The sequence below is a fragment of the Bidens hawaiensis genome, unplaced genomic scaffold (genome assembly GCF_021521415.1).
Source record: "Bidens hawaiensis isolate Kalapana, Puna unplaced genomic scaffold, B.hawaiensis_p1.1 tig00006068_1, whole genome shotgun sequence".
NCBI classification, from domain to species: Eukaryota; Viridiplantae; Streptophyta; class Magnoliopsida; order Asterales; family Asteraceae; genus Bidens; species Bidens hawaiensis.
Genome location: NW_027491401.1, coordinates 311,735 through 330,057, shown reverse-complemented (window position 1 = coordinate 330,057; position 18,323 = coordinate 311,735). Strand labels below are relative to the sequence as shown.

The following is an 18,323-nucleotide window of genomic DNA, read 5'->3' as shown; positions in this document are numbered from 1 at the left end:
ATGCCAGGCAGCTTACAGTCATTGAATGTAAATTTCCAGATTCCATACCACTTCCGGTGTCCAATCTCACTCGAGTTAATGACCGATCCGGTCACAGTCTGCACCGGTCAGACCTACGACCGGTGCAGCATCGAGTCATGGACATCCACCGGACACGCCACGTGTCCAGTCTCCAGACTCCCATTAACAGACTTCACATTAATCCCAAACCACACACTTCGCAGGCTTATCCAAGCCTGGTGTGTGGCCAACCGACCGTACGGTGTCCAACGGATCCCAACGCCAAAGCAACCGGCCGATCCGGTCACCGTACGGTCGTTGCTTAACCAAGCTGGCACAGAAAGTTGTGCTAGCTTGGTGAGGCTAACCGCTGTAAAGCGGTTAGCCTCACTTGCACGTGACTCCGATAAAAACCGCACGGTCTTGGTCCAGTCACAAGCACGTGAGGTTTTTATCGGAATATTATTCAGAAGCTCTAACTCACATGAGTTAGAGACTGAATCGTTAGCGGTGTTATCGATGCTTTCGTTATCTGAATCAGAGTGTGTGTTGATTACATCGGATCCGAATCGAGTTACGTACCTAATTTCGGGTTTGGACCATTCGTCAATTGAAGTTAGGGTTAATTCCGCTTCGTTAATCGAGAACATACTCGCGTTAACGAAATCGCCAGAGGCGAGAGCGGAAATTAGTAAACACGAGCACGTGTTTGAGCGGATAGTCGGGATATTAAATTATATCCCGACGTATCCGCGAGCAATGAAGGTTGGGATTAAAGCGTTATTCGCTTTATGTTTAGTGAAGGAGCATAGACATAAGGCGGTTGGTGCTGGTGCGGCGGAGGCGATAATTTGTAACATTTCGGATTTCGAGAAATGTGACGCGGAACGGGCGTTGGCGATAGTTGAGCTTTTGTGTCGGGTTCCAGAAGGGTGCACCGCGTTTGCGGCGCACGCGCTTACGGTGCCGGTTTTGGTTAAGATTATTTTGAAGGTTTCGGACCGGGCGACGGAGTACGCGACCGGCGCGTTGTTGTCGCTTTGTTCGGGGGTGGAGCGGGTGCGGGATGAGGCGGTGGCGGTTGGAGTGGTGACGCAGTTGTTGTTGGTGGTGCAGAGTGATTGTACGGAGCGTGCGAAGCGAAAAGCGCAAAAGTTGTTGAAATTGTTACGGGATTCGTGGCCGGATAAGACGGTTAGGAATTCGGATGATTATTTCGTGTGCAGCGACGTCGTTCCGTTTTGATTCGTAAATTGGTGAAAATGTCCATTTTAACCGTCAAAGTAAACAAAATGGTTGTTTAACAAGCTTTTTCCCGTAATATTTACCTTCAATCAAGTTAACCCGTACGCTTTTTAAACATTAGTCGACGAGATTTTCAACTAACACAATTATGTCACGTGTCATAAAACTGTCGGATCGACTTTCAGAAAATCTCGTCAGCTCGACGAGGTTTTTAAAAAAACTATCGATCTGATGGTTTTATGACGCGTGGTAGAATTGTATTAGTTGAAAATTCCGCCGGCTAATTATTAAAAAAGTGTACGGGTTAATCAGATTGAATGTAAACATTACGAGAAAAATGTTAAATATATAGTTTATTTAATTTAACCTGGACATTTTATTTATTTTCTTTTTTGTTTGTGGATGATTTTAGTCCACTTTTTTTTTAGTTTTAAAATCAAAAGATGTTTTTAGAAAAAGAGAATATTATTGAGGTTCTAGAAAGTGATGGCGGGGTATATGAAAGAGAGGATGAAGAAATGTATGTAACAAATTTTCGGATGCCTTTTGCTAATGGAAAACTTGAAGTTTAATTTTATAAATTTAGTTATTTAAAATAACCGGTCGACAGCTGACCGCTCTATCACTGAATTATTGAGAAATAACGGGAGATTCGATCTCATAGATTTCCATTCCCAATACATTTTTCTTCAATATTACTCAAAATATTTCTTCTTGTTTACGTAAGCTAACTATGAAGTAGAAGATATTTATAAATGTACAATAAGAGAACACACAAAAGTTTTGGAAGATTATTTATGAGCGCTCGAACGAAACCCATTAGCACCTCAAACTATTAATAATATGGTCATGATCTGTCATTACGTGCAACTATCTTCACTATAAAAAAAGTAATATATATGTTTACCAGTTAGTGTTTGTATTAAGTTCTTTTTATATTTACATTTTTCATTTACAACTACCAAATTACTAATTTTTTTATTAGTTGGAACCTCTTTATCCCGTGAGATTGAGGAAAATTTTGCATTTGTGTGAACATACGAGTGGATTTCATTATTGAACTATAAATTCTCAGCGTTGTGTATGTGGACATGTAGTTAATTAGTTACGAGGTAATGAACATAGCACAAAGTAATCGAATGGTTATAAACAAACCATAAAAACCGATGCTTGCTTTCTTTTATTGGCAAACCGTTTTTTAAGTGTATATTTATTTTCGGTAAATAGGCTGGTGATCAATACTTTCTATATCATTTAGTTCAACTGTCTCCAAGGGACATTGTAATGGTGAAGTGTTCAAATCCTATAAGAGACCTGTGTATAGATGATTAATAGAAGTAGATTACGTTAAACCGATATAAAAAACCATTAATTTAACTTGGCTAAAAAATCCAAATTAAAATTTGGATTTTATTTTAATTTAATTTAATTTTAAGATGACTCAATAATCATTGGTGGACATCATGTGTTTCATGCATTCATTACCTATTGATTGTGAACCTTGACTATCTTTGACCATGGTGGGATCAGAGTAGCTGGCATGTCTTATGAATTATGTCCCATAAATCATCTTTCATGTTCATTAATAGGTCTATGTGCAAATAGTACTTAGTAAAAGTGTAAAACCATTTAAAATTGTTACAAATATATTTATTTTTATGATTTCAGAAAAAAAAACATAAAAAAAGGTTAAAATCATAAAAATGGAATATTTTTAAAACTTTATCTTATATCCTCTTTAATTTTGTTTGTTCAAGTAACCATACTACTAAATCGGCTATTTGTGCAACTCGCTAATCGAAAGTTTAAGATACCAGTTGAACACGATTACAAAAAGCCTTGAACATTTGTTATATATAAAAAAAGATGTTAACTTGGATATATTTGGATACAAAGAATCAAAATGTAAGTTATAAAAGTTATTACTAAAATGTAAGTTTTAAAGACTCTACATTAGCAATAAAATAGATACATATTGATATATTTTCATTCAAATAATTCAATTTTACTAAAAATAAAAAAAAAATCAATAATTATTTTATTTTTTAAACTACCTTTGACCAAAAAGATAGTCCAAACAATGATAGTATGTGAGACACAAGCAAAGTATCAATAACAAAAGTATGTGTTTTGAGTGTGGCTTCAAACACTCATAGTTTATGTCTTCAACATGAACCAAAACCCATGACTTTATATATGCCATTTTCTTCATATTAATTTTACTACATTCACATCAGTTTTTATATTTCTTTTTCAAAGCTTCCTATTTGTCATAAAATGTTTATAAAAATATAATATACTTTTGTAAACTTTGAAAAAATTAAAATGCTATGTTACATAACATATCTTTTTATACATCATAAGTCATTATGTTTATAAATTATGTTCCACTCTTAGAAAAATAAATCAAGGTAATATCAATCGTACGATCAATTGTTTTTTAACCACTAGGCGTGCATAACTGGTAACTTTATTGTTTCTAAACCCCATCCCCGGCCTGAGAAGTGCTCCTCGACTGATGGAATCTTCTGGGATCGAGTTAACCTTTCTTCCGCTTGTAAGAACATTATGCTTTGCCTACCAATTCTTTTTAAGAGTTTTTACATATTTTTATAAAAGCATCTACAATGGTGCCCACATGACACCGTTTTCCCCCAGTAATTTGTGAGTAAGAACAACAACAAACATTTGATAGCGGGCCCATTCACATTAATTCTATATTAAATAAAGGAAAAAGTAAGTGCTGAGATGACGATTTGAAGTTTCAAAGCATGTATTAATATCTAGAGGAGAAATAAAAATTTTTGAATGCTGGTTTAAATAGATGAACAAGTCGTTGTCGTCATATGATACAACTTACAACTAGCCGTCATTAAAAAAACAAATATAACTTGTAAATTTTTAGAACAATTCCTATCAAATATAACATGTAAACCCCACTTTAATATGAACAACCTTTGACCAAGAAGATAGTCCAAACAATAATAGTATGTAAGACAAGCAAAGTATCCACATAATAATTCATGTGAATACTTTTCCAACACTCATAATTCATGTATACCATTTTGTTCTTTACTACATTCACATCAATTTGATGTTTCTTGTTCAAAAAACCTCCTATTTGTCATAAAATGTTTATAGAAGTATTATATTATGTTTGATATTTTTAAAAATACGCGAATGCTACGTAAATATGTAACATGTATTTTATACAATTCATGTCGATATATTTATAAACCGTGTTCCATCTTTTAAACACAAATCAAAACTTACCGTAATAGAATGATATGTCATAAGTTTATTAATAATAACACAGCCAAATACATTACGTAAATAATAACCGTAACAGAATTATACCATAAGTGTGTGCTTGTATGTATATATATAAGAGTAAACTGCAGTTTTCGTCTATGTGACTTATCCAAATATGCGGTTTTAGTCTAATAGTTTCAAATTTGCGATTTTCGTCACTGTGGTTCATTTCACTTGCAATTAAGTTTGCCTGTTTGGTTGTTAAACCCATCTGCGTGCCCCTCACGTGAGGGGGTAGTTTTGTCATTTATCTCCCCAAATAAACCTCAGTCATAATTCGCAAGCCCCCTTACGTAAGGGGCTATGGTGTATTTGAGAAAAAAAGGGGGAAAAAGGGACAAAACTACCTCTCATATAAAAGGGCACGCTGATGGATTTATCGACTAGACTTAACAGGATTAGTGAATTCGGGTTTAATTGCAAGTGAAATGAAACCACATGGACGTAAATTGCAAATTGATACTGGATTAAAACCGCAGATTTAGACAAACCACGAGGACAAAAACTACTTTAGACAACACGCTGTTAAATACATTATCCAAAATCATGACAATTTGTGATCATTTTCGGACCTAAAACGGGTCCAAGTAGACAAGCAACACCCTTGTCATATCTCACCACCAGCCGTCAGAAATACAAATATAACCAGTAAAACCACCGGATAACCTTATTTTCTGGAACCATCATTTCAAACATAACAAGTAAACCCATTTTAATCCAAACTAGGATTATAGTTCATCCATGAACGGAGTACCTACCGAGATCAATACAGTCAATTATGTGTCGCCTAGAAGTTTGTTCACCTCATTTCACCTAAAACTCATTTGTTACACATACTAAATTTGATACAAACATTAAGGAACATATAAGTCCATAAGACAATATGAATGGTCTCAACAAAATAGTTAGAATACAATTACATCCACATATATAATCCCATATATATACAATCAAGTAACCAAATTAAAACAACAAAACTCCAAAGTCATAACCATCCATGGCCATCATTTGAGACAATAAAAAAGTCAATAAATACTTTTTTGATTTTTCAATTTAAACATCAAATCTCTTTATGACCAAATTTCACCCCTCTTACATTAAAAGTCACAACACAAAAGAGGGGTGCAAAAGGAAATGTAAAAAAACAACAAAATGTCTGCCAGCCAAAGCATAACATCCAATTTAAATGCATCTTTTTTGCTAGATTTTAAATATTTTTCTTCTTCCATTTAAAAGTTTTTTTTTTTTTTTTTTGTGTGTTGGGGGGGGGGGGGGGGGGGTGTTAAGGAGCCAAACCGGTCATCTTGCAAATCGGACAAATATTTTTCTGTGCCAACCATTGTTTGATGCAATCTGTGTGGAAATCATGTCCGCAATCCAAGCTTCCAATGTTGTTACCGGTGTCGTATTCTTCCTGAAAATACAAAAAATAAATAAATCTATTAAGAACACAAGTAGAAACTTTTTGCAGGTCGTTCGGACTTTGAAACAGTTTGGTATTAGACAAGACCGGAATCAACTTGTGAGGATATTAAACTGAACCAGACCAAGAATCGAATTATAAATGAATCTTGTTTATGTTCGTTTATTAATAAAAGAATGAAAATGAGCAAAAAGTTTTGTTCATTCAGTTAAATGAAAGAGCATGAACACATGTCCCATTTGTTCATTTATGTCAGTGAACGTTCGTTTACATTTGTTCATTTAAAATCTTTTATGCTTATTCATTTGCGTTCATATATGTTCTCTAGTATAATCGTTTGACCTATAAAGACCCATTACAACTTAGTATAGTATTAATAACTTTTTAAGATCAACACATTGTTCTTCACATTACTTTTAACTAATTTTGCCCATTATGTTTGTTCATCAATGTTCAGTTATGTAATGAACATAAACAAACACAATCATATTCATTTTCTTAACGAACGAAAACAAATGAGAAAACCCCCTTCGTTAAATTGTTTGTGTTCGATCTTTTGTTCGGTTAGAGTTAAACGAACGAACATGAACATGCTTTCAGTTCTTTTTAGCGCAAAAAAGGTCAAACTACCCAAAACGGAAATCAGATCAAAGTTGAAAGGTAGCATATACTAGTGTTTAAAAGGATAATCATGTAATCAGCCCGGTATAAAAAGAAAACTTTGAAATAAATCTTATTCTCACCTGAGATATGCAACAAGGCTCTAAATTTGGAGGTGAGATAGCCATAAAAGTTATGTGTTTCCTTTGTTTCATTGACTTTAAAATAACTTCTTCACTTAGGCCGGTGTTCACGTGTCCTATACGTTCTCCCAATGCTAGTAGTTCCTGCAACAATATTGCAAATCTTATTTAGTATAGTCAGAATAAGATTCATGAAAAATTGGACCACTTTCACCTCATATGACATGTTATCAACATCGAGCCTCATGTCTCTGTGCCTGTCATGCAACTCAGCAACCCCGTTGATAAATGGATCGAATAGCATATAATCCTGTCACATATAATAATTTTTCTGTTTAAATTAGATCCAAACAAATCTATGATTTTATACCAGTGTGCATGATTTGTCGTTCATCATGTAAACTATGGCTGTGAAAGATATTATAAATTCTACATATTTATTGGCATTCATAGTCAATTAAGTGATCCACAACCGGTTCCATTGTTTCAACCCATTTATATGAAACCGAGTTATTTGGGCTTTATTTGAACCCGATCATTGGTATTCAATTGATATTCAAGATTTGTAACATTGATTCTTTTTGCAAGATGAGGAGAAAATATATAGAAAGATATTTGTGTTCAATTTTTATATAGGATTATTAAAAGAAATGACAAAATCTAACCTCAGCTCGTAGATTTTCACCCCTTCGCATTGCATTTAACACTTGTCGAATCTGTTACATTGTCAAAAAAAGAAACTATTGAATATGATGAACTTCAAAAAGAACATACAGAATACTACTTGTGATAATACTAAAACTAATAGTCTGCTTTGTGTGTAGGAGTCATAGAGGTTAAGGATACAATTAGTAGATAAGAAAACAAGCTAAACACGAACCAAGCTCGGGCTTGGCTCATTTACACCCTTACTGGTTCAAATCATGCTTTAGAAAGTTGGAGATAAAATTCTGTATATATTGACTTTAAATAATCAAAGATAAGATGTTACACTAGAAGCATGCACATGTATTACCTTAAATAGCAAAGTGACTGACCTTTTGAGGCTGCATGAAAATTTCTCTCCGAATTTTCAAATTTTAGCTCTAGCAAAGTATATATAAAGAATATTGATAGAAACCTGGTTCGGGTTAATCTCCATAATGCCAAACGGGTCAAGTCAATTAAAGAACATATTCAGTTTCCCGTCTATCATTTAATTTAAAGAGAATTCAAAGGAGAGTCAAAGTCAAAGGCTTAATTTGAGGAGTCAAATGCTAAAGTAATGGAGAAGTTTCAACACTCATTTAGAATAAATAGGCCTAGGGTCATATCTTTAAGAATGTCAATGTTTATTATTATTATCTAAGTATTAGGTTTATATTAACCTTGTATTGGAGACTTCCCATCTCGAATCGGGTTATTATGTTTCAGTAACTGATCGTTTGTTTTGAGTCCAGATTCTATCAAATATTGTGTATAAAGAAAGTAACTGCTTGAAGCAGTTGCAATAAACCAAAAAGGTACATAAATTAGGTATTTTGTTGTGGCTTCAATGTTCCGCTGTTCGATTAGGTATTTTGTTGTGACCCGGAGACCACAAAGACCCAAAATCCAAACTGCAATCAAGACCCGGAAAATCGGTCAACTTTGGTGGAATAGCAGCTACAAAGAAGGAAGTATAGTTAGTGGGTTGATAGTCCTTAACGTCTGCATGCATTCCATATTTTCCTCCATGTTCCAATTGAAGTGCATTAAAAACAGGTTAGACTAGGATTTGCATTTATCTATTTGTATTTCGTTAAATATGTATGAAATTGATAAAATTAGTCTATGATCTCTCTACTATTCTAATATCGCTTTCATCTTTATTTATTTGGCCAACGATTAAACCGTTTCCTACGGTTTAATCGTTGGCCAAATAAGATAGACAAAACCAAATAAGAATTATAGAGGGATAATCGGACTAGTTTCATAATTTCATTCATATCCTTCATTCAACGAAATACAAATATATAAAATGCAAATCCTAGTCTAATCTATTTTACATGCACTTTAATTGGAACATGGAGGAAAATATGTCATTCAACCAGACATGAAGGACTAACAACGCACTCACGTTACTTCCTACTTTGTAGCTACTATTCCACCGAAGTTGACCGATTTTACGGGTTTTGATTGCGGTTCGGATCTTGGGTCTTTATGTTTCTGGGTACGCAACATTTTTTGGTCCTTTCTAATTTTAGTTCTGTAGTTCAAGTCAAGATATTTGATACCATGAGAAGTGTTAATTTACACTTTTAGTGTTTCAACATCAAACTTTATGTTTCAATGATTCATAACATATTATCCCATTATCTCAAGTGTACCATCATTGTGGATTTACATTTACTTAAATCTCCATAATCCATATAATGTGTGTGTATGCTGAAGCCACCCATGTACTCAAACTTCTTTCTAAGCTACCCTAGTATCTATCAAGTTCGGCTAATACAAAATATGGCAACAAAATGGCTAACAATGAAATTACCCTTAAATTTTTTTGAAGAGACAATCATACCATTGTTTGAACAATCACTAAGCAACAATTCAAGGTAAAAAAAGTTATATGTTTGTCATCTTAATATCTCGATATGTTTTTAGCTTTGATTTGAATAGTTAACTGACTTCCACATACATTTTCCATATAATCATATATTATCTCATTTTGCAAAACGAATAACAATAAGAAGCACAAACCTCAGATACCAGCCTTTGTCTTCCTTCAATATCAGCAGCTAAAGCCCGCCAATCATCGCTAGGTACCTCCATCAACAACGCAAGCCTTCAAAAAGGTTGATAATGATGTCTCCGACCGGAAACTCCAGACGAAATACGATTATCATCTGATGAAGACGAACCAGCAGGAAACGAAGTATGACCTCTTTGCGCACCCGACTCCACCTCAGCAGATGGAAACAGAGTCCAAGGAGGTAGCTCAGATGGTCTTTGCTGATTTGGCGGTGTATGGTTATTATTATTAAGCTGACGTGCCCATAAACCATTAAAGGACCGAGATCCACCACCGCCATTTCTGGAACTAGATGACGATGCACCACCCCCGCCGCCGCCGCCACCGCCACTTCCGGTAGCTAAGCTCCAATTAGTAGGATCTTGAACCAAATTCCTACTTTCGGATGGCGGAACAAAATTATGATATTGCACATTGTTTCTTAACAAGCTTGATGAACTCCCGCTTCTTGAACCGATATTATTATTATTATTACTATTGCCCCAAGGAAAATAATGTGTATTTCTTGAAACATCTGGAGCGTGCACTAAAGGTGGTTGCTGGTTCGACAAATTACCGGTTTGCCCTCGAGAATGGTCCAAAAACTCATTAAGCAAAATTTGTCTATTCAATGATCGGTGAGATGAATTTATATTTGAACGCCTACTAGGGTTACCGGTTAACGGTGCATTATCACTATTATTAAGATTTAGAAGCGAGTTCCGAATGCTAAAAGGTGGCGGTGTTGGTGACCTTTCTGGAACTCCAGTTCTTGTGTTTGGTGTTTCATGGCGGTTCATGTGCACAGGGTTGACTTGGGTTGACGATATGTTTAAGCTTCTAGAAGGTTCTGAAAAGAAACCCGAACCCGAACTGCCACCCATGAGGGACGAAGTAGAAGTACCTTCTAGGGTTTTTCTTTTACAAGATAAACCCCAGTTACCTAAAGACGAGCCCGGACCAATATCGGAAGGCCCGATACCGTCATCATCACTAGTACTCTCGTATCCCATGTTTAAATTTACATTCATAGGAATATGATTGGAAACCGAACTTTGCATATTACCCTGATGACTTGATGATGATTCATGATGTTGTTGTTGATGATGTTCTAATCTTGACGCATGAGCGGCCGAGTTTGACCAGTTTTGACCATCAATAGAAGCCCGATCATGTAAACTTGCTCTAGAGCTAGAGCTAGATTCACCGGCATCCCAGCTTCTAAAACTTTGAAAATTATTATGACGGTTTGTATTCATGCAACTGAAATTTAGCTCGTTAGAAAGATCGTTATTTAACAACCGTCTTTCCATTGGAGAGATCATATTATTCCAATCATCAGTTTCATCCATACTGTTATTATTGGAGTTTGACCCCTGGTTTAGGTCAATGGTCTCCGGGAAAGGATCAAAGATGCTCCTTTGACCTTGCATCCGGTCAAGATATGAAATTGACCAAGTTGGTTATTACAAAAAAGTACTTGGCAATTCACAAATTATCGCCCCCGCAAATCTTCACTCTTACTTGATGCATAGACGGCACCAAAGAATAAATAAGAATGTGTTCCTGAGATTTATACATCATCAATGCAGAGTTAATATATCAGCATATTTAGCAACATTTTAATAATTAATTAATAGAACATCATAAGATACACGAATTATCTCAACCTGATTGTTATTATAGAAATATATCTTACTTTATCAATTTTACATATTAAACACGAATCAGACCTACTTACACAACATTCTCATATCAGTTTCCCGTATCTAATCAGCGAAAAAACAAACAAATAACAAAATACCAAATGGTTAGAATACGTGTTTTAAGTTCCGTACATGAGTAAAAATCATGAAGAAATAATAGCTAAACGAAAGAAACAGTGAATTCACAGACAGTACCATAATCGTGTTCATTTACATTTGTTCATACTTCATACATGTTTGTTTATGTTCATTTAGATTGTTAAAGAACGGACACAACCTCATGTTCATCTTTTTAAACGAACGAACGAACATGAACACAGACATTTGTTCAATTAAGTGTTTGTGTTCGTTTTAATTTGGTTCGTTTACAGGCGTAATCAAATTACACATGAGCAAGTAACTAATAATAATAATAATAACTTTACAATTTGCTCTCTCATACAAATCATTTCAGAAACTAAAAAAAGTGCTAAACTTTGCCCTAATTTGTCAAATAGTTTAATTATTCATCAAATTGCATAAATAACAAAAAATAAATAATAATAATAATAACCTAGAAATGAAAAACTAATAGATCCTAAACATTCAGATTGAGATAATAAAAATATTAAGAAATCGATTACATAAAAGAAGCAAAAAAAAAGTGTACCGATTGAGAGAATAATAATAATAATAATAATCGGTGAGATGAAGACGGTAACGAGATGTTTAGATGAGAAGACACAATGGTATATGTATGTATATGTATATATGTATGTATATGTATGTATATAATAAGAGAGAGATTGAAATAGTTAATTGGGTTTCATTGGGAAAATAAAATAAAATGAAGAAGAAAGATTCTTGTTATGTGGAATATATTTGATCGGTTTCGTTTCGAGTTTTGATCGGTTTTTGTTTGAGTTTTGATCCGTTTTTGTCTTGTTTCGGTTTGGTAAACTGGGTTGGGACCAGTTTTGATGGAAAAAATTACAAACCGGTTCGGATCCTACGGTTTTATTCAGTTTCAAACTGGTTTCTACATAATCGGTTTCAAACCGGTTCGCTTTCGGCTGGATTTTTGGGTCAATTCAGTTAACCGGTTTATTCTAAGGCTGGACAGGGTGTTGCCCGTCAGAAACCAAGTCACAAATCGACAATCCAATGTAACCTACTTATACCAACTAAACCCACAAATATCGTTCACCCTCCATTCAGTGACAACATGCAAAGGGGGTGGCAGACAGAGGTATCCGCGTACACCCTACCCGCTTTAACCTTTTTTTTCAGACAAAGGGTTCTCCCTAATAACATGAAAGTCATTATCCATCAGACAAATGTTCCCGCGACACAATTCACGACTTGGATCATATGTCTGATAACTTGGTGAGAGTGTGTTGAGAGAAATCATCGAGTAATACACCAATCATAAGGGGAATGTCTCGATATCAACTAATTTAAGCTTTAAATTAGGTGTGAGGGAGATAACAACCGACCTTTGTTGAATAAGAACAATTGGTAAGAGATTTCGAAATTTAAGACTCAACGTTACTTTTGCGAGTAGATAAAGAAATTGGGTAGAATTTTAGGAAATCATGATAATTTGAGTTGTAAATGACTTACCTAAATGCGTAGAAGTGTTATAACTCACCCGTTTGATGTTAAAATTGCGTATGAATGGTTTGGTTTTGGGCTAGTATAGCGACTTTACACATTTAACGGAATAAACGGGTGAAAATTGGTGCTATGTTGTTACACACGTTACTTTGAATGTGGGTGATATGTCATGTTGGTTAGAATTGGTTAATTGATTGATTAAATTCAATATGGTGAGTATGTGGGTTTGAGGAAGCTAGCACATTTTTTGTTGAAATTGTGTTATTTGATAAGACGTATTTTAATCAACCAGTTATATATAGATTTTATTAATATTTTTAAACGTATATTAAATCATGTTTTTTTTATCAAAGTATGATGACTAGGTGAGCTTGGAGCCTTGGATGATGAGTTTGGGATGACATGGGCTTCTGTTATTTGATAAAGCCTGTTTAATCAATCAGTTATGTATGTTTAATACTCGTATAATAGATGTTGATATGCTCACTTCGTTGAGTTCAACAAGGGGAAGAAGAACTCAACCAAGTCCTTAGGTAGAAAAGTATTTGTAATAACTTATCGTTGCGTGGTTTAATTTGTTTGCTTTGCTTGACAATAGGGCATATGTGTGGCGTGCTAAGTCTCTTTAAGGAATGCGTGTGACGACTGACGTTATGTTTTGAGTAATATATACCATAGTCCATTAATGAACGCGTTGAGCTAAATCTAATGAATCACAATGTGACATGCAATCACATACTAGTGTAAATTCACATTGGTAAACTTAATTATGTTGAAAATTATGATCATTAAATAAGAATTGGCATACGAGTCACAAAGGAGTTATATGACCCATAGTAATGACGAAGATCTAAAAATTGAGTTTGTATTAGTATTGTTTTAGGTGAACTAACTTGAGATTCATTATAAAATAATTGTGCATGTAATTATTATTATTTATTTGTAGTGTGAAATGGAATGGTGTTTGCTAGTTTTTTTTTGTTTGTTTATGCTTATATTTTAAAGTAGCTTATAGCCTATTTTTTATTATTTGATAAGTTATTTTCAAGTGTTTGGATTAGCTGATATATAACAAGTTAATTATGTGTCTTAATAAGTTATTATAAATCCACCATTCTTTAATTTGTTAAGAGTAATAAGTTGTTTCATAATTACTAATCCACCATCATTTGAGGGCAAATGAGTAAATACACCCTTATACAAATAAGCTTCTTTAAATAAGCTAAAAAACTATTTTCAAATAACCTTCTTTAAATTAGCTTAAATAAGCATAAGCATAAGCTTAAAAAGCTAAACCAAACATCAAGTTAATCTTATTTTGTAAAGACTAAAAAAAAAAGCTATAAACCTTATTAAAAAAGCTAGCCCGAACACCCCTAGATGTCAAGTTTGTGATCTGCACTTCTAGAGGGATTTTAATACACCAAATAGCTAATAATTTGTTAATACATTATTTTTTATCAGGTAAATCACATCAATCAAGAGGTAGATCAAGAGCAAGTAATGATGTAATGCATGTGATGTGATTTTGTGGATCGATTTCATGAATATAAGTATTCTTGTACCTAATGTATGTTAAACAGTTATTGTATTTTATCTTTTTTCTGTTATTTATTATTATTATTATTATTATTATTTTATAATATATGATTAAGGAGGAGTGATGAACGGAAGTGTGATTTCACAATTAGAGGACGAGGAAAAAATAATTTTGCCATTATATTGTGAAATGTCGTTTCTTTCCTCGTCCTCTAATTGTGAAATTACACTTCCGTCCATCACTCCTCCTTAATCATATATTATAGAATAATAATAATAATAAATAATTGGAAAAACGATAGAATACGATAATTGTTTAACGTACATTAGAGTTCACCGTAATAAACAGTTTTAGATCGTTAATCGATCAATTTTTTACTTTTCTTCACTAAAACCGTTTTTAAGCGTTTTAGTTTTTTGACTAAGCGTTTTAAGCGTTTTATTATTTTTGCCTTTGAGTGTTTTTATTTTTTGCTTTTGAGCTTGTCGTGTACATATCGTACGTTAAACAACTATTGTACAGTAACCTCACCCATAAATAATAATAATAATAATAATAATAATAATAAAAGTTAACGAGGGGAAAAAAAGGAAAAGAATAACAATAGTAAGCTTGGCGACTACGTTAACATGCATGCAGCCAAACCGACCTTGATATTACTTACTTATAAATACCATGTATATATGTACTATTTGGAATATACATACATACATACATACAACTCGATCGATATATCTTTGTTTGATCTTAAGGAAGGATATATCATATATATATATATATATATATATATATATATATATATATATATATATATATATATATATATATATCTTCTTGTTTCTACTGTATTTATATCAGCGGCTATAGGCACGAGTTACTCGTAAATGTGAGAGATGGGGATGTTCCTGATGTAATCGTTGACGTCAAGCCGGATCATACAATAGCGATCCATGATTACTCTCAAGAGATCGCAAGCGAAATTTTTGGACACTTGCCAGATCGTTATTCGTAATGACAGGCTCCAGGCTGTACAAGTTGCCGTGGAGACCAGTAAATATAATTCGGATAAAGATTATAAGGAGATATGTGTAATTTGTTATGAAGAATACCGTAGAGAGGATGTCATTGGAACACTAGACTGTCATCATAGTTATCATGAGAAATGCATCAAGGATTGGATGATCAACTTCAGCCGCAGTGACTGCCCGATTTGTAGGCGGGATGCCTTCTTTTTGCAGGATTTTGATTACTTTTTTTACCCCTAGCCTAGCCCAATTTTTACTTCTACTTTACTTTACTTGTTGATGTTATATAATGTTATGTGAAATTATTCACATGCATGATTCGTTTGATGTTATAACTCGCCCGATGCGTTTGATGTTAAAGTTGCGTATGAATGGTTTGGTTTGGTTTGGTTTTGGGCTAGTATGGTGACTTTACGCAATTAACGGAATAAACGGGTGAAATTTGGTATTGTGTTATTACACACATTACTTTGAATGTGGGTTATATATATGTCATATTGGTTAGAATTGGTTAATTGATTGATTAAACTCAACATAGTGAGTATGTGGGTTTGAGGAAGCTAGCACTTTTTTGTTGAAATTGTGTTATTTGATAAGACGTATTTTAATCAACCAGTTATATATAGATTAACCATCTGGGCTAGCTCAGTGGCCAAGGATATGATAGAAGACCTGGAGATCCCAGGTTCGATTCTTGATCTCGACCGGTTTTACCGGCTCTCCGTTGTGAGTGTGGGGGTCGGGTTTATCCGGTGAATTGGTGGTTAGGTGGACCAGGAAACAAAACTCGTGCCCAAGCGTGGGCCCGGTTAAGACAACATAGTCTTGACTCGAGTGGGGTGGATTGTTACTGAAATTGGCCGTTCAAAAAAAAAGTTATATATAGATTTGATATTTAAAAAAAATCAATAATACAAAATTTGTTCTTATTAAATTGTGTTCATAAATATGTTTAATTCTTGTTACATTGTGTTAATCGATTCTAAGGACAATCATAATATTCAATAGTTAGTTTTCTAAACATTTACCAATCATAAGTACTGTATGATGACTTGGTCTTCTAGCTTGACTTATTAATTCTTGCCAACATCACAATAGAAACTTCAAACGTTGACAATTTAAAATACATAATATATATAGCAACAAGTAAAACAACTATTAATTATTTCAAATACATTCAAGATTCAACACACGCCCTGGTTACGGTGCGCGCATGTAATGTATTTATGTGTGGGCCTTCGGGTGGGCAAAAGTGAAATTGCACTGATTTTGACGTTATTTTACTAATTTTGTGAAAATAACGTTAAAAGTGGCGGAAGGTTAATCAGGCATCATGTGGTGGCGTTGATGGCCGAAAGACAAAGGCACATGCACCAATCAGCCAGTGTCCGAATGGTTGAGTGTTATGTGTCTTGTGTCCAAGGCTGATGCAAAACTACTATCGAGTCAGGGTCTCATCGGATGCAGTCTCTCTATTTCTACGGGGTAGAGGTAAGGCTGTCTACATCTTACCATACTCAGACTCTACCGTAGTTTTGTTATTGATGGGATTTACTGAGTACGATGATGATGACGACGACATGAGGGGCTTGGTCACAGTAGATGATACTTCAACTAATAATATTATTTCAACGCATGTATGCCTAGCATGATCATGAATATATGCAACTGGTATATATACATATTTATTTATTTTTCATCACCATATAATATAGGTATATATTATCCAATATGAATGTCACTTGTACATCTTCTTCAACTGCTCAACCATTAATCAATGGTGCTCGCCGCCCTCTGTGAGTTCATATGTTGGGTCATAACCAAGCTACCGAGCCTACTTTTATGCTTGTTATGCCCCATCATCACTTGCTTGTCTACAATAATAATCAAAGCGTTAAAAGCCCCCGGAGCAGTACTCCTGGCTTTGATACAACTAATATGTTGTGTCGTAAAATGTTGCATCAAAACTTTTTTGGTTTTCGTTTGGGATTGTGTTTTGAAAGGTATAGTTAAGTTTTTTTCGATGTTAGTGGCGTCAGGCCATCGGTTGGTGGTGCAGAAATGGTCGGAGTTTGTGGAAATGATGGTTTATGCTTGGATTAATATGTTAAAGGCGGGTAGTTGGTTGGTTAATGTCGTCGGAGAGTTGATAGAAAAGGTTGTATGGGTGATTAATGAGTTGATGAAACTATGGAAGCTAATGAAAAATTATATCAACTACATTCGGGACGATATTATTCCATTGGTTTTGGAGGAGATGGTGGAAAAAGGTTCTTGGTTTGTTGACGCGGTCAGGTCAGTTGTCGAAGAGTTTATTAAAAAAGTGGAGAGAGCGAAGCAAATCGTGAGATATTATCGACACTACCTTCAGGCAAAGACTCCAGTGATTTTGGAGGAGGTAAGTAGGCATGTTGATTTATTCTATGGTCTTGTAACGGATATGTTTTTTTGGTTTTTGGATGTAGTCATGAAGGTTGGAGGCTTAGTGACAGAGATCATGTTGGTTATAAAAGAGGTGATGAAACTAATGATGTTAGTTTTGAGGGTTGTAATTACTAATAGTATTGAAGCATTAGTTGATCTTGTGGTAAAGGTTCTCCGGTCGGTGGAGGAGACTATCGAAGAGTTGTTGCCTTCATCGACGGGTTTGAAGGTGTTAGTAATAGTGTCGTTGGTAATATTGTTACTTGTGGTTGTGGCGGGTGCCATACTGTTGCCTATTCCGGTGATTTTGAACGTGTTAGTAAAAATATTGTTAGTAATGTTGGTAATATTGCTAATAATATTGTTGATTTATAATAAACTAAGTAACTAACCCTGTGTATTACACGGGTTTCTGAGATTAAGAATGACATAATAATGAAGTTATGAAAAGTAACACGGGATGAGATCAAGTAATGATTTTTGACAATGTTTTTTTTTCCTTAATCAACTTTAGAAACACAGGTCAACAATTTAGGGGTGTGCGTGGTGCGGTTTGGTGC

At 34.4% G+C, this 18,323-nt stretch overlaps 2 protein-coding genes and 1 pseudogene across 2 annotated transcripts; 1 reads left to right on the top strand and 2 right to left on the bottom strand.

The window, feature by feature from the left end:
- Window positions 1–1,701, top strand: LOC143631382 (U-box domain-containing protein 26 pseudogene; annotated as a pseudogene).
- A 4,121-nt stretch (window positions 1,702–5,822) lies between these two features.
- LOC143631420 (E3 ubiquitin-protein ligase MBR2-like) lies at window positions 5,823–9,613 on the bottom strand. Its single transcript, XM_077100192.1, has 5 exons — window positions 9,442–9,613; window positions 7,389–7,439; window positions 6,938–7,033; window positions 6,724–6,867; window positions 5,823–5,971 (listed from the first exon to the last, which is right to left on the bottom strand). The coding sequence occupies exons 1-5, from the start codon at window positions 9,511–9,513 to the stop codon at window positions 5,840–5,842; spliced, it is 495 nt and encodes a 164-aa protein (XP_076956307.1). The 5' UTR covers window positions 9,514–9,613; the 3' UTR covers window positions 5,823–5,839.
- LOC143631419 (E3 ubiquitin-protein ligase MBR2-like) lies at window positions 9,529–10,905 on the bottom strand. The gene has a single exon (XM_077100191.1). It carries the CDS (start codon window positions 10,903–10,905, stop codon window positions 9,529–9,531), a length of 1,377 nt encoding a protein of 458 aa, XP_076956306.1.
- Between the last annotated feature and the right edge of the window lie 7,418 nt (window positions 10,906–18,323).

Bases quoted from the DNA above. Each gene is read 5' to 3' on its own strand.
- LOC143631420 (XM_077100192.1), bottom strand. From the start codon at position 9,513: ATGGAGGTACCTAGCGATGATTGGCGGGCTTTAGCTGCTGATATTGAA. The intron at 7,440-9,441 runs GTTTGTGCTTCT...ACAATGTAACAG, and splicing joins GACAAAGGCTGGTATCTGAG to ATTCGACAAGTGTTAAATGC. The intron at 7,034-7,388 runs GTTAGATTTTGT...TATATGTGACAG, and splicing joins GTGAAAATCTACGAGCTGAG to GATTATATGCTATTCGATCC.
- LOC143631419 (XM_077100191.1), bottom strand. From the start codon at position 10,905: ATGCAAGGTCAAAGGAGCATCTTTGATCCTTTCCCGGAGACCATTGAC.